This window comes from Carcharhinus amblyrhynchos, chromosome 1, assembly GCF_965287045.1.
Source record: "Carcharhinus amblyrhynchos chromosome 1, sCarAmb.v2.hapA, whole genome shotgun sequence".
In the NCBI taxonomy this organism is placed as follows: domain Eukaryota; kingdom Metazoa; phylum Chordata; class Chondrichthyes; order Carcharhiniformes; family Carcharhinidae; genus Carcharhinus; species Carcharhinus amblyrhynchos.
The window spans coordinates 167,769,280-167,795,344 of NC_137324.1; the positions used below are offsets into that span (position 1 = coordinate 167,769,280).

Here is a 26,065-nt window from a genome sequence, read left to right on the forward strand (position 1 = left end):
TTATCCATCAGGAGAGGGATGTTCTCTTTACATTGCGCACTCACTGCTCAATAACACAAGTCGGCCAGTCCTAGCAATACTAACTCACTGTGCATCAATAAATCAAACTGTTGTCTTACGGGACAACTATCAGTATTACATTTCAGTTAGTTGTCCTTAGATATAGATGTTCTATCCCCCTTGTGAAATACTTTTCACTAACCAGGAGTTAGCAGACTAAATTCACCCAGATTGATGTGGATTTTGCATGTTAATCACTGTTTTAAAAGTCTGAGACTTGAAATGCGGAAGTTTAGTTTCCATCTGAGCCAAAATCACCATGAACATGGAAGGATTTCTGACGTACAAAAGATCAGTCGAGACTCTATTGTCTTTTGAGGACAGTTCGAAAAGATCCTTCTGGCACAGGTTTGATTCTAGTCACAAAGGGCTTTAAATAAGGTTATTGTTCTAGAAAGGGACATGGAAATACTTCATACCGCAGTTCTCCAGCCTCTTTTTGAGCTTGCTGTCTTGCTCTCTCTGCAATTATTTCATCGCAAATCTGGTCGTAGGGTTTGTCGCCAGGGCCCTCACCCATCACCCAGACCCAGACATCATTGTCCGCTGCCAGCAACCAGTTCACCGATTTCCCATTCCCTGCAAATGAAAGAGAGTTTGAAGGCCATTTTAAACAGTCACTAAAGGAAAGCAGAGAATTATGCATCAAGGTCTTTCACAGCACCATTTCTCAAATACTATAGCTAAGAAAAGTATACCAATGCAGAACCATGCTAAGCATACCAAATGTATCACTGCATGGCATGTGCCGATGTATTGGATGGGCCTGTCACAGTGTACCAACACACTGGGTTTAACTGCTCAGTTAGCGGTAAGAGATAACATGGGGGTTAGGAAGGGGTGGCATTGGGAAATGAGCCACTCAGCAGCGCAGATCACATTTTCTCCACTAGCCTGTAACCCTCAAGTTTCTCCCCAGCTCCAGTTACCACAATCCTGTTTTCATTTTTCCTTTCAGGTGTGACAGAGGCAAGGCTGGCTTGTAGCTGTAGGCTGGCTTCGATGATGGAGGTGGTGTGGAAAGTACGATGTGCAGTCAGTCCTTGGTGCCTCCCACCCCCAAACAAGGACTCGCCATCCAGAACCATCCAAAAGAAAAATCAAGCAATGTTCTAACTTAGTAATTGCTCCCAGGCATTTGCTGGTTCGAATAGTTAATGGTTGTCTCAATGCCATCCATTAAAACTGTTTGCCTCGAGTGCACAATAAAGCTTTTATTCCCCACTTAGGATTTCCCTTGATGAATAGCAGCGACATCATCTGCTCTTAAATTAATTCACATTACAGATTTTGGAAAATCATCCCACTGTAAACAGATCTTGGTGAAAGAGGCATCTATACCGATGCCTTTGAAAGTTTAATGAAAAGGTTTCCTTCTGCAGAGTTCTATCTTCCCTGCCTCTCCTGGCAATAGCAAATTGCACGGACGTTATGGTTTCAGATCACCAATTACCTGTCAAGTCCACCAATGCCTCTATTCTCTCAGAAGATCAAGGAAATTTGGCATGTCAGCTACAGCTCTCACCAACTTTTACAGATGCATAATAGAAAGCATTCTTTCTGGTTGTATCACAGCTTGGTATGGCTCCTGCTCTACCCAAGACTTCAAGGAACTCAAAAGATCGTGAATGTAGCCCAATCCATCACGCAAACCAGCCTCCCATCCATTGACTCTGTCTACGCTTCCCGTCGCCTTGGCAAAGCAGCCAGCATAATTAAGGACCCTACACATTCCAGACATACTCTCTTCCACTTACTTCCGTCAGGGAAAAGATACAAAAGTCTGAGGCCATGTGCCAACTGACTCAAGAACAGCTTCTTCCCTGCTGCCATCAGACGTTTGAATAGACCTACCTTGCACTAAGTTGATCTTCCTCTACAACCTAGCTGTGACTGTAACACTACGTTCTGCATGCTCTCCTTTCCTTCTCTATAGACGGTATGCTTTGCCTGTATAGCATGCATGAAACAATACTTCTCGCTGTTACTAATACATGTGACAATGATAAATCAAGTCAAATTCCTGCACCAGCAAAGCACCCCCCCACAAATGTCACAACACTTCCACCAGATATCACCCCCCCACCATGCGAGGGCTGAAGAGTAGTCAACTGGAATCGAGCTGCCCTTCTGTGCTCGCCTCGGCTCAGTGCTGAGCTCGCTCGCCTCGGCTCAGTGCTGAGCTCGCTCGCCTCGGAGTCAGAAGGTCCAGAGTTCAAGTCACACTCCAGAGGCCTGAGTACAAAATCAATGTTGATCTCATGAAGCACTAAGGGAGTGATGCACCGTCAGAGATGCCATCCTTCAACTGGAACTAGTTTGATGATGAGCAGAGGAGGTTCGTTTGATATCCTGATTAGAATTTCATGAAACAGAAACAGACATTTTGACGCAACCAGTCTCTGCTCCACATCTTCCTTCATCTAATTGAATACAGGAGTTAGAATGTCTTGTTGAAGTTGTACAAGACGTTAGTAAGGCCACATTTGGAATACTGTGTACAGTTCTGGTCGTCCTTTTAAAGAAAGGATATTATTAAACTAGAAAAAGAGTGCAAAAGAGATTTACTAGGATGCTACCAGGACTTGATGGTTTGAGTTATAAGGAGAGGCTGGATAGACTGGGAGCGTAGGAGGCTTAGAGTGATCTTACTGAGGTCTATAAAATAATGAGGGCATAGATAAGGTAGAATAAGATAGTCAATATCTTTTCCCAAAGGTAAGGGAGTCTAGAGGGCAAAGGTTAAGCTGAGGGGGAAGAGGTAGAAAAGGGTTCAGAGGGGTAATTTTTTTCACACAGAGGATGGTGAGTGTCTGGAACAAGCTGCCACAGGTAGTAGCAGAGGCCAGGGATAGTAGTAGAAGCATTTAGACAGTTACATGGGTAAGATAGGTATAGAGGAATAAGGGCCAAATGCAGGCAATTGGGACTAGATTAGTGATAAAAACTGGGCAGCATGGAAAAGTTGGGCCGAAGGACCTGTTGCCATATTATAAACCTCGGCCCAACCTGATCAACATACCCTTCTCCCTCATGTACTTACATTTTTTCCTTCAACGGATCTATGTTATTTGTCTCAACACATTTCATATTTTAGTGTGATCACAAACCTACTTAAACAAAACTCATCGGCAATGATTGAATGGCAGAGCAGACTCGATGGGCCAAATGGCCTAATTCTACTCCTATTTCTTATGTTCCACGGCCTATCTGGTGAGTGCGCCAGATAAATAAAATGGACCCTGGTTCTTTCTCTTGTAGATTGGCAGCTGATTCTAAACGCCTGGCTCCAATATAAAGTCAGGATGATCAATTCTCGTGATAAAATAAAAACTTGTTTGTCATACTGGAACCGTCTTGAGATTCTTTTCCTCAATCACCTTGCTTCCATGTGTGATTATAATGCACCCTTTGCCACTCCTTCTGGGTGGGGTGACCCATAATAACCCACTCACTGGGTTTCTTGGTGAAGAACATAGATAGTGTGACAAAGATCTGGAGCTCATCCAATGGGAGAAGCACAGTATTGAGTCCAACCTGAATGATCTGGGAACAAAGGAATAAAACTAGGCCCTTCAGCCTCTAAAGCCTGCTTCACCACTCAATTAGATCATGACTCATGTAAACATCAAATCATTCAGCCACCCTAGTTCCACATTTGATATCCTAAGTGAACAAAAAATCTATCAGTCTTTGAATTCCCTAGCCTTTTATAGAATCAGAGGTTTACAGCATGCAAACAGATCCTTTGGCCCAACTTGTCCATGCCACCATTTTTTTCAAAAAAAACGGCTAAACCCTTGTTTTTCAAAAAACCACTAATATCACTAAGCTAGTCCCAATTGCCCACATTTGGCCCATATCCCTTTATACCCATCTTACCCATGTAACTGTCCAAAAGCTTTTTGAAAGACAAAACTGTCCCCACCTCTAGCAGCTTGTTCCACATATTCATCACCCTCTGGGTGAAAACAATTGCCCCTCTGGATGCTTTTGTATCTCTCCCCTCTCACCTTAAACCTGTGCCCTCTAGTTTGAGACTCCCCTACCTTTGGGAAAAGATATTACCTATCTAGCTTAAGTGTTCTCCTCATTATTCTATAGATCTTTAAGTGGAGACAACTTTAGATTTTTACTAGACAACATTAATCCTTCCAGACATTATTGCACTGTTATTTTTGGAAACATGTTAGATGGAATTCTGCTGTGCCGCCCACCATGGGAATCATAGCAGGCAGGACACTGACCACAAAGGTCTGTTGACCCTTAGGCGGGATTTTCCAGACCTGGGGCAAGCGTGGGGGAGATTCCGAGAGGTTGTGTACAAATTGCCTGCTGTGTTCACTCTAGTGCCTTCACTGCAAAAGTGATTAAATGGCTGTAAAATGCTTGGAGACCTACCAAAGTCATGAATGGCACCATTGAAATTCAAGTATTTTCTTTCCTTTAATCTCTCATCCACCAAAATTTGAGGTCTGTTGAGATCTGTTAGCTCAGTATTGTTGACTTAAACCTAGCATCGACATGGTTCACCCACATTAGGTGTTGAGCTGGCATACTTAGCCAAGGCCAATGAATGCCTCACTTGTCACCCTCTCTGATATTTTCACACTCTTCTGGGCAAATGGGAAAAAAAAATTGCATAGCGTTGTACCACATGTCTCTGTGTAACATCAGTTCCTGATTACACGCTGGGTTAAGCAGCACTATGTAAACCATACACACACAAAAAAAAATAGCTCTGGCAGAGAAGACAAACTCCCTCATTACAGCTTCCTTCCCATCAGAGGGAGAGCGCTAGAGGTTCCATAGTTGATACTTACTTTGACAAACCAATAGCAAAAACTCGACTCCTCAAGCCTTTTGCATTTTCTGTAGCTTAATTTTCCAAGGAAACGCATGTTTGTCCAAGCATACACAATACATAAAACTTTCTAATCACCAAATCTTCATCCTGTTTACTTCCCCACCTGACTCTAAAAAGGGCTAACTATGAAATTACTACACGTTCAAAGCTTTGCCTGAGATACCAATCGGTATCAAATCATGTTGTTGAACTAACTCTTTCCCCCCACTGTGTTACATTTGGGGGGTCTGGTTCGGACATTTCAGGCCAATACTAACTAGAATTTTTTTTAAAAACGGCAAAACATTTCAAAATTACTGTACGGTAGTTGAAGGCAATGGATTTGCAAAACCTTGGGGGAAAGAGTAAAGGACTGGGGCTAACCAGGTAACTACATACCGACAGATTTATATTTTCTGCCAATTAAGTGGTCACTGTTGTAATGTAGGAAACGCAGCAGCCAAAGTGCCACCAGCAAACTCCCACAAACCACAGCATGTGGAGGCCAGAAGGAACAGCGTTTCTGAAAGCTCGTGGGTTTACGATCAAATAAACTGGTTGGACTTTAACCTGGTGTTGAGAGACTTCTTACTGTGTTTACCCCAGTCCAACGCCAGCATCTCCACATCAGAACTTGGCAGGTCAGACAACACACGGGGAGAGAATGAGTTAATGGGGTGAATTTTACCATCCCGTGTGCCACGGGATTTGGAGTGGGCGAGGGATGGACCATGGAAAGGTTCATTGACTTCAGGCAGAATTTTCCAGTTTCTGGGCGAGCCAGGCCAGAAAATCCTGCCCAATGTTTCAGATGGAAATGACCAATCATCATAACACTTCACAGAATCCCTACAGTGCAGAAGGAGGCCATTTGGCCCATTGAGTCTGTACCGACTCTGTGACAGAGCATCTTACTCAGGCCCACCCATCCCTATCCTTGTAACCCCATGCATTTACCCCACTAAACCACCTAACCTATAAATCTTTGGATACTAAGGGGCAATTTAGCATGGCCAATCCAGCTAACCTGCAAATCTTGGTGTGGGAGGAAACCAGAGCACCAGGGGGAAAGCCATGCAGACATGGGGAGAATGTGCAAACTCCACATAGACAGAGACCTGAGACCGGAATTGAACCCGGGTCCCAGGTTCTGTGAGGCAGCCGCGCTATCCACTGTGTGCCACAACGCCATCCTTCTTCGCTTTTATTTCCGATTTCCAGCATTAGTAACATTTTATTTTAGGTGTTCGTAATCAGCAGTGGGAACGCCAAGCGAAATAAAAATAGAAAGCAAGATTTACCACAGCATTGGAACGGAGCATTAAACAAAAAATGCATTTGTTCCAAAGGCAATCGTACTGAACAGGAGAGAGAAGCATTCTGTCCACCCGCAGCAGGCTCACCGAGGTGAAACGTGGCTCTGGTTAGTGAATTCAATTCAGAAATTCTTGGTGCAGAGCAATGGTGGATAAGAATTTGGTGCCACTCTTCCAGAACTCTACAGGGCACTTTGCCTCCAAATATCAGCCTGCTGCCATCCTTGATAACAAGGCACATTTTGCAAAGACGATACAGAACTGTTACACCAAGCAGGGAAGGCTGAATGGGCTGGGCTCTTTTCTCTGGAAAAAAGGTGGCTGGGGTGACCTGTCGTAGGTCTTCAAGATTATGAAAGGACGCGATACTGTAGATGGAGGGAACTTCAGCAGAGGTGAAACCAGAACTAGCGCCCATAAATATAAAACACTAATAAACTCTAAGGAATTCAGGAGAAAATCCTTACCTAGAGAGTGATTAGAGTGCACATCTTGCTACCACAAGGAGTAGCTGAGGCGAATAGGATAGATGCATTTAAGGGGAAGCTTTTGTTTTATTCATTTCATGTTGTTGGTTGGCCAGTATTTATTGCCCATCCCTAGTTGCCCTTGGAGAGCAGTTGAGTGTCAACCACATTACCGTGGTTCTGGAGTCACATGTAGGTCAGACCAGATAAGGATGGCAGATTTCTTTCTCTAAGGGACATTAATGAACCAGATGGATTTTTCCAACAATCGACAATAGTTTTACGGTCATCAGTAGATTCTTAATTCTAGATTTTTTTAAATTGAATTTTATTGAATTTAAATTCCACCATCTGCCGGGTCACCAGAACATTAGCTGGGTTTCCGGATTAATAATCCAAGTGATAATACCATTAGACCATCGCCTCTCCCTAAAGCTAAATAAACATGGGAGAGACGGAAATAGAAAGTATATGTGCAGATAAGGGTCAGATGGAAGAAGTGGGAGGAGGGTCATGTGGAACATAAATATTGGCAAAAAAAAATCAGTTGGGGGGTGAAGTGCATGTACCCCACACCAAAACAGGTCATACAAGTCAGAGACAGCTCAAGTAAAATGAATATTGGGAGAGGGAATAGCAGGAGAGTCACTTCTTGGTACCCTATTCTTTTGAGAATTGTGATATCTAAGAGTCAATTAGAATGTGCAGGTGCACTGTTGGAGTCACAATCTGAGTAGAAACAACTTAGGAGAGATACCGTGAGCAAGGATAAACCAACTCTCTACTCTTAACCCAAAAATCACTGGTTTATACACCTATAAATATGGTACAGTGTTTACTTTTTGCTTTAACCTTTAAGAGAAAGGTTAATCTTTTGAAGGGATATGTTGGAAACAAAAGTCAAGAATCCAATAAAGCATTATTAATTTGGGCCAGTATACTCTCAGTTTTTAACCTCAAGGGCCTGGGTTCAAATCAAGCCCAGATCAATGGAGTGAAACCACACTCCCTGCTGCCTAGGTTAGCAAAAGAATGAATGATTCAAATATTGATTTGCATCTGTCTATCATTCTGTTGATTTAGTGCGAGCAATATTTTTGTTCAGATGTTGAAATGTGAGCAGGAGCCAGGATATTAGCTTCAAGAAGTTACAAAATTAGCATTAAAACCAGCCAGTGCTTGAAATTGCAGAGAAGTGTCTTCAATTCCCTCAGTGCCATTCCTCCCAACCTTCAAACGTTCACCTCCCACACAGGAGACACTTACTCCAGGTACCTGAGTCATTACCTGGAGTAATTTGCCTACAAAATGAGGCACTATTCTGTTTTACTTTTCCCTTTTGACAGCCTAGATCAATTTTACAATACTATTGGAGACATCGCAATGACCCCAAAAAGCAATTGGAGTTCATTGAAGGCTCTTCCCTTCTCTCTCTCTCTCCCCCTCTCTCTTTTCTCTACCCCCATCCCCCCAACAGAATGGGTTTGAGCCTGTCAACGCCCCAAAAGGCATAGAGCGCGATAGTATGGCTGCTGAGGTTCCCATTAGTGAGATTTGCTCTCTAGGGGGATGTGAGGCGAATCCCACAACAGCTCATTATTGCTCCCATTCCAATTCTACACCACCACGAACATTGTTCAGACACCTATGCTCAAAGGTGACCTTCAGGTGGGGCGCAGTATCTGAAGTACTTTAATCGTAGTCAGGCTACCATGTTGCTAAATACAGCAAAAATTTACACAACATATGAATTTTATAAATAAATTATACAAAGTCATTAAAGTAGAATAAGTCTCATGATACTTCACAGGGGTTAATCAAATACAAATTGCCATGGGGCAGCATAGTGATTGGCACTGCTACCTCTCAGTGCCAGGGACACAGGTTCACTTCCAGTCTCGAGTGACTGTTTGCGTGAAGTTTGCACGTTCCCTCCGGTTTCCTACCACTGTCTAAAGATGTGCAGGTTAGGTGGATTGGCCATGCTAAACTGTCCCTTAGTGTCTCAGGATGTGTAGGTTAGATGGATTAGCCAGGAGAAACGTATGAGGATAGAGCAGGGAAGGTGGCCTGGGTCAGATATTCTGTCAGAGTGTCTGCAGTGGGTGCAGACTTGATGGGCCGAATGGCATTTTCTGCACTGTCAGGATTCTATAAATGAGGAGGAGAGAAGTTTAGTTAAAGAAATGCGTTTTAAGGAACATTTATAGAGGACAGTCGAGTGGTTAATGGAGGGAGTTCCAGAATGTAGAATCCCTATGGTACGGGAGGCGGCCGTTCGGCCCATTGAGTCCGTATCGACTATAATCCCACCCAGGCTCTATTCTCGTAACCCTCATTTACCCTGCTAATCCCCCGATATTAGGGGCAATTTAGCCAATGAATCTAACCTGCACATCTTTGGACTGTGGGAAGAAACCCACGCAGACACGGGGAGAATGTGCAAACTCCACACAGACAGTGACCCGAGGCTGGAATTGAACACGGGTCCCTGGCGCTGTGAGGCAGAGGCAGTAGTGCTAACCACCATGCCATTCACAGAAAAAAAGTACAGGGTTGAAGGCACAACCACCAATAGCTGGGTGAAGGGAAAGTGATGCAGAAGAAGCCACAGTTGGAGGATTGAGAGATGTGTGTGTGTGTGTGTGTGTGTGTGTGTGTGTGTGTGTGTGTGTGTGTGTGTTGGGGGGGGTGGGGTGGGTGGTGCGGGGTTGGGGAAAGAAGATGGAGGTGGGAGGAGTGGGGTTACTGTGATAGGGAGAGGCAGGGCCACAAACTTGAGGACGAGAACTTTAAATTGGAGATGGCGGCTGAGTGGGAGAGAATACAGGTCAGTGAGTTCAGGGACGCTGCATGAGCTGGGCTTGTGATAGGAAACAAATGTTAGGTTATCAATTGTAAGCAGGTGGAGGATATGACTTGAGCAGATGTGGAAAGACAATTACTGAAAGTAGGATGGAGTTAAGTTAGGAGGCGTATGCATGTTACTGGAGTGCCAGACCAAGGAAAGATTGGCCTCCAATTATATCCTGTTGGCTTTCAGGAATATAACAACATGCAGCAACAATTAGGGGTGACACAGTGGTTTAGCACTGCTGCCTTTCAGTGCCAGGGACCGGGATTCAATTCCAGCCTTGAGTCACTGTCCGTGTGTAGTTTGCACCTTCTCCCCATGTCTGCGTGGGTTTCCTCCTGGTGATCCAGTTTCCTCCCACAGTTCAAAGACGTGTAGGTTAGGTTGATTGGCCATGATAAATTGCCCGTTGGGACTGGCAGGGTAAATACATGGGTTTACAGGAATAGGGCCTGGGTGGGATTATTATTGGTGCAAGCTCGATGGAATGAATGGGCTCTTTTGGCACTGTATGGATTCTAGGGTTTATTAAAATTGGACAAGCCGAGGTTTATGGAGGGTGGTGACAAGGGCATTTGAGGTGGGCAGTCTAGAGGTAAAAAAGGGGGATGAGCAACAGATGGGCTGAGGTAGGGGCAGGAAGGTGGATGGTCTGCTGCGACCCCAAATAGTGCAGTTGGAAAGATACCTTTACTGGAGACAGCTTCAAAATGAAGCAGGTAGACGTGAAAATTGCTCAAGAAACAGGAAAAAGATTGAGAGGCAGTAAAGAATGCAGCTGTCTGCAAGAGACCAGCTGAAACCTTGGGAGCTCATTAAAGTGAGTTGTGATTTCCTGTGACATCTCTGCTCTGAAGCAGAATATTGGCCACAGTCAATATTTTTCAGTCATTTCCTTTCCTGTAATTTTCAGTGCGCTAAAAAAATGGACTGACACATTTGGTAGCTACAAGTGATCTAAGTTCAAGAGATTCGGAAGACTAAAAGCAAAATAGTGCAGGTGCACAAAAAAAACCAGAAACTCCTGGAAAATCTCAGTAGGAATGACAGGAGTGACAGCAACTGTGGAGAGTGAATAGAGTCAATGTTGAGTCTGGATGACCATTGTGGGATCTGGAAGGCTAGTCATCCTAGACTCTTACAGCCCACCATGTCTGTGGTGGCTATGTGAAAGAACTATCTAATTAGTTCCTCTGGCTTATAACTTGAGGTGCGCCACTCCACTTCATAGCTGAACAGGAGTCTTTCCCACTCTTATCGCCAGCCATGGGCGCGTCAAAAAGATTTTACAGGTTGTTTCTCAACCTGTGTCAGCTTCCTGGAGCATCAAGTCCTGGGGTGGGACTCGAACCTAGTCCTTCTGACTCAAGAGGCAGGGATGCTACCCCACTGCGCCACAAGACAATTACTGATCTTGTTCTTTCAGATTTTATTTGCCCATCACTCTGCAAAGATTTTCTTTTCAAGTTTGATCCAATTTCCTCTTGAAAGCTACACAGTGGGCTGAATAGCCTCTTTTCCTTTTATTGTCTAGGATCACTAGCCTTCCAAATCCCTCAACGGTCATCCAGACTCAACATTGGCTCTATTCTTGCTCCACAGTAGCTGTCACTCCTGCTAAGATTTTCTAGGAGTTTCTATTTTTTGTGCCAGATTCCAGCACCTTTCAGGCAGTGCATTCCAGATCAAAGCATCTTTGCCATGTTAAAAGTATTCACCTCCTTATGTTAAATTCTCTCATTACTGACCCTTTTACACTGGAAAGAGTTGCCACTGAATCAAATCTTCATGATTTTCCAATCTGTGTTAAATCTCCCGTTAATACTTCCACTCAAGGTGAGCATCTTATAAAAAAAAGTGATACATTTTATATGGATTTCTGTCTAAAAGTTCTTTAGACACAGTGACAACACAACAATCAGCTTACTCGTCGAAGGCTTTTGCTGTTTCAGCTCCAGGCTTTCTTCCCTCTCCTTCCACCTTCGAATCTGTTCCTGTCTCATTTTAAAAAACAGTATCTGCTTTTGTTCTTCATTTAGCTCAGCCAGAAGATCTGGCTCAATGTACATGGTCTCCAATATTTGCTGCAGCATTCTCAAAGCTTTGTTCGTTTAACAGCTCCTCCAATGCAGAAAAAACACAAGCCCAAGGTCACAGTCCGTGCTGAAGAAATGAACTGGAGTTCGGGGTTCTGGTCACCTGAAAAGGGAAAGCAGAGCATTTTACTCATTAACATGGATAAGAGCATTGTTGGTAAGGCCAACACCAATTGCCCATCCCCAATTGCCCTGGAGACCATAGTATCGAGAATACAGTGGGTTGCAATTCCAAGACAGCTAAGCATAACCACTTTGCTGAGAGGCTGGGAGTCACGTGCATGTCACACCAGATAGGGGACAGCTGATTTTCTTCCCCAAAAGGACATTGATGAACTAGATGGATTTTTCACACTCAAGTACTGATTGTTATTGTTTCTCTCTTTGCATGCCGGCACTGCTGCTTCACAGCTCCAGGGGCCTGGGTTCGATTCCTGGCTGGGGTCACTGTCTGTGCAAAGTCTGCATGTTCTCCCTGTGTCAGCGTGGGTTTCCACCGGGTGCTCCAGTTTCCTCCCACAGTCCAAAGATGTGTGGGTTAGGTGCATTAGCCATGCTAAATTGACCCTTAATATCCTGGGATGCGTAGTTAGAGGGATTACTGGGATAAATCTTTGGGGTTAAGAGGATAGAGCCTAGGTGGGAATGTTGTCGATGCAGACACAATGGGCTAAATGGCCTCCTTCTGCACTGTGGGGATTCTACATCTATATCTAGTGATGCACAAGACAGCCTGTCATCTGCTCCCAAAGCAAGGTTTTCCTTTAACAGGTCATTAGCCTGTTGTCAGAGGCTTTTACCTCAAGGGGCACCGCTCCACATCAAGCATAACTGACCAAGAGTCTCAGCCTCTCTTACCGGCAGCCACTGGCGTGTCAAAAGGATTTTGCAGTTGATTCTCAACCTGTTTGACCGTGTTATGAAAGCACCGTCCTTGAGTGTCAAGTCCTGGGTTGGGACTTGAAGTGGAGATGCTGGCGTTGGACTGGGGTAAACACAGTAAGAAGTCTCACAACACCAGGTTAAAGTCCAATAGGTTTATTTAGCAGCACTAGCTTTCAGAGTCTCAAGCTCCTTCATCAGGTGAGTGAGAATGTGTGTTCACAGAGCATATTAAGACACAAACTCAATTTACGAGATTCTGTACCTTTAAGGCTTGATTACCTGTAAATTGAGTCTTTATATGCCCTGTTTGTGAACACAGGTCCTCACTCACTTGATGAAGGAGCTTGAGACTCCAAAAATGAGTGCTGCCAAATAAACCTGTTGGACTTTAACCTGGTGTTGTGAGACTTCTTACTGGGACTTGAACCCAGAGCTTCTAAATCAAGAGGCAGGGATGCCACCCTCTGTGCTACAAGACAATTACTGAAGCTTGCTTTTTGAGATTTTATTTAATTAATTGAATTTAAGTTGCTGTGTTGGAATTTGAACTCATGATTCTGGAACCCTTATCCAGCCCCTCAGTGTAATCACTATGCTACAGTCTAGTCACCTTGGCCCAAAGCAAGGTAAAGCCCAACATTTTTGTTCTTTTTTTAAATATTCATTTGTGGGGCACGGGCATCACTGACTGGCCAGCATTTATTGCCCATCAGAAGGTGGTGAGCTGCCTTCTTGAATCGTTGCAGTCCAAGTGCTGTGGGTTGACTCACAATGCCATTAGGGAGGGAATTCCAAGATTTTGACCCAGCGACTGCGATGGAACAAAGTCAGGAAATATATCGCCATTTCTTCTTGCCCCAAATAGAATTGGGAAAAAAAAACTTGCATTAGGTGGTGACTTTCAAGACCTTTGGCTGAAATCTGCATTGGGATAAAAACGCAGTCACTATTTTTAATATTGGAAATGCAGCAGCCAATTTGCACACAGCAACCTGTAGGGAGGCAACAGTCTAGTGGTATTATTGCTAGATTATTAATCCAGAAACTCAGCAAATGTTCTGGGGACCCGGGTTCAAATCCCACCATGGCAAGTGGTGGAATTTGAATTAAAAAAAAACTGGAATGAAGAATCTACTGATGACCATGAAACCATTGTCATAAAAACCCATCTGCCCTTTTAGGGAAGGAAATCTCCTGCCCTTACCTATATGTGACTTCAGAGCCACATCAATGTGGTTGACTCTCATACTGCCCTCCAAAGGCAACTAGGGATGAACAATAAATGCTGGCCAGCCAACGACACCCATGTCCCATGAATACATTTTAAAAAAGGCTCTTGTAGACACTACAATAATGACCAGACAGACAATCTGTTATTCTGGTGTTAATTGTCAGGACAGCAGGGATAACTCCTCTTCTTAGGAAGAATGTGATAGGCTATCCGTCTGAGAGGGCTGAAGGAGTCTCACTTAATGTTTCATCTGGAAAAATGCAACCTGTGACAGTGCAGCACTCCCTCTTAATGGCAACAGAGTGTTAGCATTGACTTTTGTGCTCTGGAATGGGATTTAACCCACAACCTTCTGATTCAGAGAACATAAGAAATAGGAGCAGGAGTAGGCCAACTAGCCCTTTGTTAACTCACTGAGCCATAGCTTACAGCAAGTATAAACTTGGTGGGGAATAGGAGGTCAGAAAGAGTCATAATAATATTCTAAGTGCATGAATGTAAACAATACACAATCTGTTATTAAAAATCAAGTGCAGTAAAACTTCAGAGCCTGGGCGGGATTTAAGGAGAGGCTTCATTTCTTGCAACTTGCATGCCAGTCAAACAGGAGAAGAAATATAGCATGCACGCCTCCTAAAAAGTGTGGAAAAAGAGCTTCAGCAGACATGTACACGTGTTCATGGAATCAGCCATGACTCTGTTTGGTACTCACACCTGAGCACATATTCTAGGTTGACATTCCAGTATGGTATCAAGGGAATGACGCAGTGTCTAGAAAGCCATTTTCTGGGTGAAACATTAACTCTTACAAGTAGAGGGGATAGGTGTCTGGCGCCTGTTTTTCTAAGTTAATTTTCTATCATTTACAATTACATAAATGTCCTGAGAAACCACTAAGATCCTTGCAGACAATTCCGCTGATGAAAAGGATCACTTCTTCCAAAACCACAAAACATCCAATGATTCATTCAAGTGTAATGCATCAACTTGCAAGCACTCTACAATGACATCAAGCTCGATAATGCCAAAAGCATCAGCAGTTGAACACCGCGCGAAACAAAGAGACGAGCTTGTAACTTAAAGGCTGTAAAATAATTAGGGGAGGTTTGGAACAAAACTAGAATAGTTTGATGTATCCTAAACCGCAAGGACAATGGTTTTACACGGATTGAATTTCACCGCCAACAGTGGAAACTCATTCCTAAGTATGTACTGTGCTACATTCAATTGGGGCCGGGTTAACTTGGCAAGGACCCTCCTCCAATGTTCAAGCATATAATGGAATGGTGTTCTTCAGAGAGTCATCAATGCCAATGAAGCGTTCTTCATGAGCAGTGTATACTGCATGAGTCATGGCCGCAAGGGGCCAGGGTGAAAAAGTCACATGCTGCATTCTGCTTTAATTCCCATTTAAAAACACTTTCACAAAAATGTGACTAAGTTCTAATTGGAAACACACAGCCCCATCAGGCCTCAGCAGTTTCTGCCAAGAGTTCCATTTAAACGGGAACTTTTTTATTTATTGAGTTCAGGAATTGAAATTTTTCCTCCTACTAAGCTATAATGAACTCTCTGTCCCACGGCAAGAGCTGTGGACAGGCAAGAGATCAACATCTAATAAAACCATCCTCACCTTCATGACAGTTAACTGATTGGCATTTTCCAAATGTTACCAAACTTGTTTTAAGCATTGCTAACACTTTCTGTTTTCTTTAATGCACTCTCTCAACATTTTAACCATTTGCCTCAGGGATCAGAAGCACTTAAAGGTTACTTCAATCAGGTGATATAATCATGCATGTCGCACTTTGTTTACTTCACACACAGTAAAATTATTTTAAACCATCCCACCCACTCCCCCTTTTAATTTGATCTGTCACATGTATTAACATACAGTGAAAAAGATTAATTAACATACAGTGAAAATATACAGTTTCAACCTGCCAGTAGAGTGGGGCAATGCCACCCAAATGGCCAGAGAAAGCCAGGAGAGGTGAACTTGCCCCCTGTACCACCTCTGAGGAAGTGCGATACGTTTAGCAACTTGTCGGTGGGGACCTCAGACACAACTCCAGGTTTCCAGTCCTTTGATTTCACCGCTGGCTGTCCAAATGTTAAGAAATCCGGAGGGAGAGGGAGAGGGAGGGGATTTCATGCCCTTAAGTGTAAAGGACAAAATCAGAATTCAAAACCGACAGGATCGAGAACAAACTTACCAACACCTGGATCATTGGAGCTGGGGCTCCCCTTCCCTCTGCACTCCAATAAAGGTCAGGAAGTTGGATCGATCCTCGTCGATTTCCACCATTACATGACACGAGGGTGCAATTTCGGCGCAGACAGTGCTTGGAAATCAATAGACCCCCTTCCTCGGAGCAGACAGGGAACAGACACCCTTCACCACTGCTGTTCCTTCACCAGCACTGCTGCAGCTAGTCCAAATCCTCTGGTTAAAACTCCTAGCAAAGAAGCGCAAAAGTCTCCGCGCGGATGTGTGAGCGACGCTTGTGTGAATGCTCTAAATGCCAGACCTTGGTCCCAACCCGGACTGGGAGCCCAGCTACAAAGTGCTCAGACTGAGAGAGTGGTGGAGCTCTGAGACTGAGCCCGGGCGGTGGCTCTCTCTCCCTCTCGCTTCTTTCTCTGCCTGGCTGCCGCTGCTGCTTTACCAGCGCTCAAAGCCCCGCACCACCTCCAGCAGAATTCCCCACATTCCAGCCAGCCGCCTCATTAACATAGACCCGCCCCTTCCTCCATGGACCAATCAGACAACATCCTCCCCTCCCCTTGTTACACCTTTACCTGGAGTGTGGGCGGGTGCCCCCAGCCTGGCACTGAGTGGCCAGCTTGATACTCCACTGTAACCTATTGCTATTGCAACACGTTGTAACGATTTGAGTGGATGGAGGGGTGTGTGGTGTGTGTGTGTGTGTGGATAGTAGTCATGATGTGGGTATGCCGGCGTTGGACTGGCGTAAACACAGTAAAAAGTCTGACAACACCAGGTTTTAATCCAACCGATTTATTTGATAGTAAACGCACAAGCTTTCGGGGTTAGTCCCTTTGTCAGGTGAATGGAGAGTTCTGGCCTCAGACAGAGCATATAAAGCACAGACTGTTTAGAGATTACTGATTAAAATGCGAATCCTTACACCTAACCTGCTGTTCAAGACCTGAAGTGGTTGACAATGTGAGTGGAAGGAGCACTGATCACATCTCTTTAACCTGTGATCAGTGCTCCTTCCACTCACATTGTCAACCACTTCAGGTCTTGAACAGCAGGTTAGGTGTAAGGATTCGCATTCTAATCAGTAATCTCTAAACAGTCTGTGCTTTATATGCTCTGTCTGAGGCCAGAACTCTCCATTCACCTGACAAAGGGACTAACCCCGAAAGCTTGTGCGTTTACTATCAAATAAATCGGTTGGATTAAAACCTGGTGTTGTCAGACTTTTTACTGTGTGTGTGGGGCAGGGGAGTCCCTTAAAGGCACAGTCCCAGGCAGTGGGGGGTTGGGGGGTGGGGGGAAATGTCCTGCAGCACCACATTGCTGGAACAGCAGGAAAAACTCAGTGCCTACAATGAATATAGTAAAAAGTCTGACAACACCAGGCTTAAGTCCAACCGATTTATTTGATGGTAAACTCGCAAGCTTTCAGGGTTTGCCCCTTTGTCAGGTGAATGGTGAGTTCTGGCCTCAGACAGAGCATATGACAGCACAGACAGTTTCCAGATTACTGATTGTAAAGGCTCACATTCTAATCAGTAATCTGGAAACTGTCTGTGCTGTCATATGCTCTGTCTGAGGCCAGAACTCTCCATTCACCTGACGAAGGGGCAAACCCTGAAAGCTTGTGAGTTTACTATCAAATAAATCGGTTGGACTTAAACCTGGTGTTGTCAGACTTCTTATTGTGTTTACCCCAGTCCAACGCCAGCATCTCCACATCATGACAACAGTGAATATTACATGCATCTCAGTTATACTAAGTCACCTCAGAGTGCAACTTTTTCTATGTCAACGGCCTTTAAAATAACCTTGCAGCATTCGTAAGACCATGTCTAAAATGTTTTCTTCATTGTATTGAAGCATCTCAGAAAGTTACTTGATTTTTTTAGAAGTATTTATCAATGTCACCCTCACCCTGCAGTATAAATATCTATGACGTGGAGATGCCAGCGTTGGACTGGGGTAAATACAGTAAGAAGGCTCACAACACCAAGTTAAAGCCCAACAGGTTTATTTGGTAGCACAAGCCACTAGCTTTCAGAGTGCTGCCCCTTCATCAGGTGAGTGTGAGTTCTGTTCACAAACAGAGCAAATAAAGACAGAAACTCAATTTATAAACTAATAGTTGGAATGCGAATGAAAATGAAGAGCCTGAATATTATTGCTTTTAGTGTGATGGCCATGTTGGAATGATCGTAATGTACTCAGATTTATGAATAAAGTATATCTTATGACAAAAAAAAACTCAGCACCAGTTTCTGGTTGAAAGAGAGAGAAAGAGACAAGAAAGAGAGAGAAACAGGGCACACACACACACACACACACACACACACACATACAGAAGGAGAGAGGATAAGGGCAATGGATGATATCAGAGATCAGTGAGCTCATGGAAAATGCATTAAAAGAATTAAGAAGCAGGGAAGGTGTCAGTGACTGAGGCACTGGGGGTGGGGGAAGGCTAAGGTTTAAATTTTAAATAGATCAGAAATACAAGGCAGGGGAGAGGGACCTACCACTTCCAAAATAAAATAGAGCAGACTGAAGAAAAGGGCACTGACCAGGGTTGATGCTGCAGCAAGTCAGGGTTGAGGTTCATGGAGGGGGTGGGGTGGGCAGGTTAAATAAGGGCACATTGACGGGGATGTGGTCTAGATTAATGAGACATACAATTCAGATTAATGAGCACACGCACAGTACAGGTTAATTAGGGCACTGTCAAGGTTAATTAGGGCACAGTACAGGCTAATGCAAAAATGTACAGTCCAGGTTAATGGTGAGGCATTGTACACTTTACATTATTATTTCAAAAATATACTTTATTCATAAAAAAAGAAATAAACTATTGCAAAACGATCAAAAAATTACAAACAGTGCAAAAAAAAATTGTTTTTCCAGTACAATACAATGCTTATTTACACAACATTGCATTCATTACATTTCATTGCCTAAAACTACATACATGCCTCAGATTTTACTGTGTGCTGTTATTTTTCATATTGGCACACAGTTACACAGGCCGAGGGTATTCTGCTCCCGGGCCCACGGTCTGCCTCGGTTGAAAGGCTCTACACTGTGGCCTTTCCCCATTGTGCCTTTGCGGTGGCAGCCCCAAGTTTCAGTGCATCCCTCAGCACATAGTCCTGGACCTTGGAATGTGCCAGTCTGCAACTCTCAGTCGAGGACAGTTCTTTCAACTGGAAGATCAGCAAGTTTCGAGCGGACCAAAATGCGTCCTTCACCGAGTTGATGACCCTCCAGCAGCAGTTGATATTTGTCTCGGTGTGCGTCCGCAGAAACAGCCCATAGAACACAGAGTCCTGCGGCACCGAGCTGCTCAGGACAAACCTCGACAAATACCACTGCATCTCACTCCAGACCTTCTTTACAAAGGCACATTTCACAAGGAAGTGTGCGACCATTTCATCACCCCCACAATTGCTTCGAGGGCAGCGTGCGGTGATGTTGAGACCTCGAGCGTACATAAAGGATCTGACGGGGAGTGCCCTTCTCACCACCAGCCAAGCCAGGTCTTGGTGCTTGTTTGTGAGTTCTGGTGATGAGGCGTTCTGCCAGATGACACCGACAGTCTGCTCAGGGAACCATCCCACAGGACCCACCATCTCCTTTTCTCTCAGGGCCTCAAGGACGTAATGCACTGACCACTGCTTGATTGCCATGTGGTCAAAAGTGTGTTTGTGGAAAAATTTCTCCACGAAGGATAGGTGCTGCGGTACAGTCCAACTACTTGGAGTGTTCCATGGCAGTGAGGCCAGACCCGTCCTCCGCAACACTTAGGACAGGTAGTGCCTCAAAAAGTAGTGGCACTTGCTGTTAGCGCACCGAGGATCTACGCACAGCTTGATGCAGCCGCACACAAAGCTGGCTGTCAGAATGAGGGCAGCATTGGGAACATTTTCCCTCCGTTCTCTGGAGATTTGTGCATCACTTCCCCCTGGACACGATCCATTTTTGATCTCCAGATAAATTTGAAGATGGCCTGTGTCACTGCTGCTGCGCGGGATTTGGAGATAGGCCACACCTGCACCATGTACAACAACACGGACAGCACCTCGCATCGGATCACCAGGTTTTTTCCGGTGACAGAGAGGGAGCATTGCTCCCACAAGCCCAATTTTTGCCTGGCTTTGGCGATGCGCTCATCCCACTTTTTGGCGCATGCCCCTGCTGCTCCAAACCATATCCCCAGCACCTTACGGTAATCTGCCCTGATGGTGAAGGGGACAAAGGATCTGTCAGCCCAGTTCCCAAAGAACATGGCCTCGCTCTTGCCTTGGTTAACTTTGGCTCCTGAGGCCAGCTCAAACTGCTTGCAGACTTGGAGGAGCCTGCGAACAGACGAGGGATCCGAGCAGAAGGCAGCCACATCATCCATGTACAGGGAGGCTTTGACATGCGTGCCTCCGCTGCCTGGCATTGTAACTCCTTTGATGCCTGCGTCGCTTCTGAGGGCCTCGGCAAAGGGTTCAATGCAACACACAAAAAGGACGGAGGAGAGAGAGCAGCCCTGCCTGAGTCCAGACCTGATCTGAAACCTTTCTGATTCCCACCCGTTGATTGAAACTACGCTACTGGTGTCTGTGTGGAGCAGTCGGATCCAATTGCAGATTCCCTCCCCAAAGCCCATTTTGGACAGCACATCCATCATGTAGCTGTGCGATATTCTGTCAAATGCCTTCTCCTGGTCTAGGCTGGTGAGGCAGGTATCCACCTGCCTGTCCTGCATGTAGGCAATCGTATCCCTGAGTAGCGCGAGGCTATCAGAGATCTTCCTGCTGGGTACAGCACAGGTTTGATCAGGATGGATCACTGACCACAGAGGCAGTCTTGACCCAGCTGGCAATGACCTTGGCCAAAATTTTATAGTCCACGTTCAATAGTGAAATGGGTCACCAATTTCTAATTTATTTCCTTTCCCTCTTCTGCTTGTAGATAAGGGTAATGATGCCTTTCCTCATGGATTCTGACATGCTGCCTTCCAGAAGCATACTCTCGTACACTTTCAGGAGGTCCGTGCCCGTCAAGTCCCACAACATTGAGTAAAACTCAGCCAGTAAGCCATCGCTTCCGGGAGTTTTACCCATCTGAAGGGACTCGACGGCCTTTGTCAGCTCATCCAGAGATATCGGTCTGTCCAGGCTTTCCTGTTTGCCGTCGTCTAAGACATGCATGATAGACAACAAGATGGACTGGGAGGCCGTGCTGATTGTTGGCTTCAGGTCATACAGTCCAGCATTGAAGGATTTACAGATCCTCAGGATGTCAGACTGTGATGATCTTACAGAGCCATCTTCTTACTTCAGGCTGCCGATCACAGATGTTTCTCTGTGCACCTTCTGGAAGAAGAAATGTAGGTACAGTCCAGGTTACTGTGGGTACAGGATAGGTTAATGTAGGTACAGTCCAAGTGAATGTAGATACAGTCTAGGTTACTGTGGGTGCAGTCCAGGTTAATGTAGGTGCAGACAAAGTTAATGTGGGTACAGAATAGTTTAATTTGGGTGCAATCCAGGTTAATGTAGGTACAGTCCAGGTTAATGTAGGTACAGTACAGGTTAATATGGGTACAGTCCAAGTTAATGTGGGTGCAGTCCAGGTTAATGTAGTACAGTACAGGTACTTTGGGTGCAGTCCAGATTAATATAGGTACAGTACAGGTTAATATGGGCTCAGTCCATGTTATTGTGGGTGCAGTCCAGGTTAATGTAGGCACAGTCCAGGTTAATGTGGGTACAGTCCATGCGAATGTGGGTACAGTCCAGGTTACTGTGGGTACAGTCCAGTTTAATGTGGGTAAAGAATAGGTTAATTTGGATACAATCCAGGTTGATGTATGTACAGTCCAGGTTAGTGTGGGTACAGTCCAGGTTAATGTAGGTACAGTCCATGCTAATGTGGGTACAGTCCATGTTAATTTGGGCACAGGACAGGTTAATGTGGGTGCAGAATGGGTTAATTGGGTACAGTCCATGTTAATGTGGGAACAGTCCATGTTAATGTGGTACAGTCCAGGTTAGTGTGGGTACAGTCCATGTTAATGTTGGTACAGTCCAGATTAGTGTGGGCACAGCCCAGGTTAATGTGGGTACAGTACAGATTAATGTGGGTACAGTCCAGGTTAATGTAGGTGCAGTCAGGTTAATTTGGGTACAATCCAGATTAATAGAGGTACAGTCCATGTTAATGTGGGTGCAGTCCAAGTTAATGTGGGTACAGTCCAGGTTAATGTGGGTACAGTACAGGTTAATGTAGGTACAATATAGGTTAATGTAGGTACAGTCCTGGTTAATTTGGGCATAGTCCAGGTTAATGTGGGTACAGTCCTTGTTAATGTAGGTATAGTCCAGGTTCATGTAGGTACATTCCTAGTTAATGTAGGTACAGTTCAAGTTAATGTGGGTACAGTCCAGGTTAAAGTAGGTACAGTCCGGTTAATGTGGGTACAGTTCAGGTTAATGTAAGTATAGTGAGGTTAATGTAGGTACAGTCCAGGTTACTGTGGGCACAGTCCAGGTTAGTGTGGGTACAGTCCAGGTTAGTGTGGGTACAGTACAGGTTAGTGTGGGCATAGTGAAGTTAATGTGGGTACGGCCCAGGTTAATGTGACCACAGAATAGGTTAATGTGAGGGGCACAGTTATGGGGGGAAGGTGGCCATCTAGGGGTGTGCTCTGCACTGACCAAGATTCTAGCGCTGCAATGTTGTCTGTCAGTCCCAGTGGGATTCCCAGCTATTTCTGGAGTTATTTGAAGAAAGGACCAGATGTTCTTGGCACTTGGATCCCTGCCTGGTTTTGTTAGGTTTATACAATCAATACCCCCACCTGCCCAAGTGAATCCGTGGGAAGCGATTCCTTTCCCCAGCTTTGATTAGTTGTTTTGCAAATCACAACAAATGAGGAAGTTCCAGCAACTTCTCTTTAACCAAAGACAATGACCTCTTGGATAAAGTGCGTGCGTGGGTCTGCTTCAGTCATAGTTCGAGCTGAGTTTGTGAGTGACCACCTGAGGGAGCTCAGAGTCAGTTAACAGGCTGGTTCCTCCTAAATATCCGAAAGCAGTTCATTTCCTCCGAGTTAAAGCATGCTTGGTGAAGATGCACTTCTTCTACTTGAAAGTGAATGGAGTCCGTGGGATTTTTGGCCTGATTAGAAAAACACACATTCAGCTGTCCAAATTCATACTGATGGTATTGAAGTATTTGCAAAATAAAAACGGATAGTTGGCAGTGTCTTTCCCAATAAAGGAATATCAATTTCTGTGCAAATATAGGGTAAGAACAGAGATGACACTCGAATTACAAGTTCTGGAATTAGGGAGTGTCAAATGCATGTCACATGTTGATGGATATATGGAACACTCAACAGCATCCAGGACAAAGCAGTCCCCTTGACCAGCAACCCATTCACCATCTTAAAGATTCAGGGTGAAACTTTCCTGTCCCGCTCACCATGGGAATCGTAACGGGCCGGACAGAAGCTTCAGCAGACCATGTAAAGATCAGTTGACCTTGGGTTGGAATTTTTGGCCTTGGGCCCTCATTCTGTCCACCGCCAACACACAGTGTTTGTGGAAAAATATCGCAGTTCCTTTGCTGTCGCTGGGTCAAACTCTTGGAATTTACTCGCTAAAAGCACCTCAGGTGTATCCACACCATATGGAGTGCAGGTGTCCGAGAAGGAAGCTCACCGTCATCTTCCCAAGGGCAATAAATGCTAGTCTTACCAGTGATATCTACTATTCTCACATGAATAAAAAAGATTTCCACCGCAGGAACGTACTTCCACTGGATCACCTCCTCCGAAATGTTGTCCAACTGGATCCCAATCCCCTGTCTGTTTTTTCACTGGATTTTCACCCCTGGTGTGTTCTTTCACTGCAATAAAAACAGAACATGCCAGAAAATCTCAGCAGGTCTGACAGCATCTGTGGGGAGAGAATAGAGCCAACGTTTCAAGTCTGGATGACCCTTCATCAAAAACAGAAAAGATCTCTGACGAAGGGTCATCTAGACTTGAAACGTTGGGTCTATTCTCTCCCCACAGATGCTGTCAGACCTGCTGAGGTTTTCCAGCATTTTCTGTTTTTGTTTCAGATTCCAGCATCCGCAGTATTTTGCTTTTATCTCAGTGTCCTTTTGCTGGACGTTGCTCAGAAGAAAGACAACTTAAGTTGAATCAAATGCAAATCTGAACTAGTTGACATGCTGGGAGCACAATCCAGAAAGTTGATTGTCGAGTCTCACCCAAATTTAGGCCTGGAGCCTCATGCGCATATTTATTGTTGCAAGTTGTGATGTCAAGGGATACCTTGCGCAGATTGTCAGACCATGAGGTCAAAGCGTGGACTGCCGCTTCCCCAGCACTCACTGCAGATGGGTCTTAGGATGGAAGAGGAGAGCTTGTTGGGTGGTATTAGGTGTTTTAGCCAATTAGGCACATTGACACAATTCTGCGCATGCATATAGTATAATTATCCCAGCTATTAACCATCAGTAAATGATTCACGATGTTTTTGGATCAGTGTTAAGCTTCACTGTTGTGTCAGATGTCAGTTGCAAAATAGGATCAACACAAGACAAGAAAACATTAAGATGTCTTAAGTCTGGTCCATGTAGAATCTGCTGGCTAAGTGCCCTTTTTATGTTCACAGCAGCACAATGAAGGAAACAACAACAAAACTGGGTCTGGAGTTCTGAGGTCTCACACCTTGGAGGCAATCTGTCAAAGCAGCAAAAGCTGACTCTGGGTGGCATGGTGGCACAGTGGTTAGCACTACTGCCTCACAGTGCCAGGGACCCGGGCTCAATTCCCGGCTTGGGTCACTGTCTATGTGGAATCTGCACATTCTCCCTATGTCCGCGTGGGTTTCCTTCCACAGTCTGAAAGATGTGCTGATTAGGTGCATTGACCCGAATAGGTGCCAGAGTGGCGACTAGGGGAATTTCACTGTAACTTCATTGCAATGTTAATGTAAGCCTTACTTGTAAATAATTAAATAAACTTTTAAAATCTTTACTTTTCTGTGTCAGTGTGCCTGTTTCCTGCGTCTGCCAGTACATCTCCATAGTCAGTTATGTGTGATTTCTCAGATCATATTCCATCCATGTCCAGCCCTGCAAATTATTCAGATACATGCTTGTGGAAAATAAAAGTAACTTTTGGCCAACAAGTGGTCATAACTTTTAGAAGGAGTATTTTTTTCTTTGTACCTATGGCAAACACTTAAATCAAAGGAAAAAATAGCAACTCATTATTTAATAACTCTGTCCTTTGTAAGTGAGATTTAGAGCTCTGAAAGAACCATTGCTTTCTCTTTGTGATTCAGTTGCTTCATACTGGGCCAGGTCCTGCCGTCACACAGAGCATGAAAGGGTCTGGGAGAAGCAGAGACACAGCAAAGACAAACCAGCCTCCCATCCATTGACTCTGTCTACAAACCAGCCTCCCATCTATTGATTCTGTGTACACTTTCCGTTGCCTCAGAAAAGCAGCCAGCATAATTAAGGACCTCACGCACCCCGGATATTCGCTCTTCCATCTTCTTGTGTCGGGAAAAAAATACATAAGTCTGAGGTCGCAGAACAACTGACTCAAGAACAGCTTCTTCCCTGCTGCTGTCAGACTTTTGAATGGGCCTACCTTGTATTATGTTGATCTTTCTCTACACCCTAGCTATGACTGTAACGCTACATTTTGCACTCTCTCATTTCCTTCTCAATGAACGATGTTTTGTCTGTGTAGCGCGCAAGAAACAATACTTTCCACTGTATGTTAATACATGTGCCAATAATAAAGCAAACCAAATCAAAGATGGACCACAACCCACAGGTTGTCATAAAGGCAATGGCCACCAAGCTTAAGAAGACAAACTACTGTCAATTCTTAGTATTGTCCCTTTGCCCCTGAGTGGTTCAGAATAACAGGGCATTTCTCCCAGGTGAACAGACCTGGCTCTCCTGATAGGAATTTGACAGTGTAGATGTGTATTTGGAAAGCTTGTGTTTCAAGTGCCATGTTGTTTCAGCTGAGTTCCACTAGAGGATGCTCTGTGTGGAAAG

The 26,065-nt window shown here is 44.7% G+C and overlaps 1 protein-coding gene across 1 annotated transcript in view; it reads right to left on the bottom strand.

The window, feature by feature from the left end:
- Positions 1–16,423, bottom strand: part of sh2d4a (SH2 domain containing 4A) — a 50,994-nt gene extending 34,571 nt beyond the window's left edge. The window contains exons 1-3 of the mRNA XM_080200066.1: positions 15,972–16,423; positions 11,471–11,742; positions 480–639 (exon numbers count right to left, since the gene is read on the bottom strand). Coding sequence (XP_080056192.1) covers positions 480–639; positions 11,471–11,636 — 326 coding nt within the window. The 5' untranslated portion in view covers positions 11,637–11,742; positions 15,972–16,423. The remainder of the gene's footprint in view (positions 1–479; positions 640–11,470; positions 11,743–15,971) is intronic.
- Positions 16,424–26,065: the final 9,642 nt, after the last annotated feature.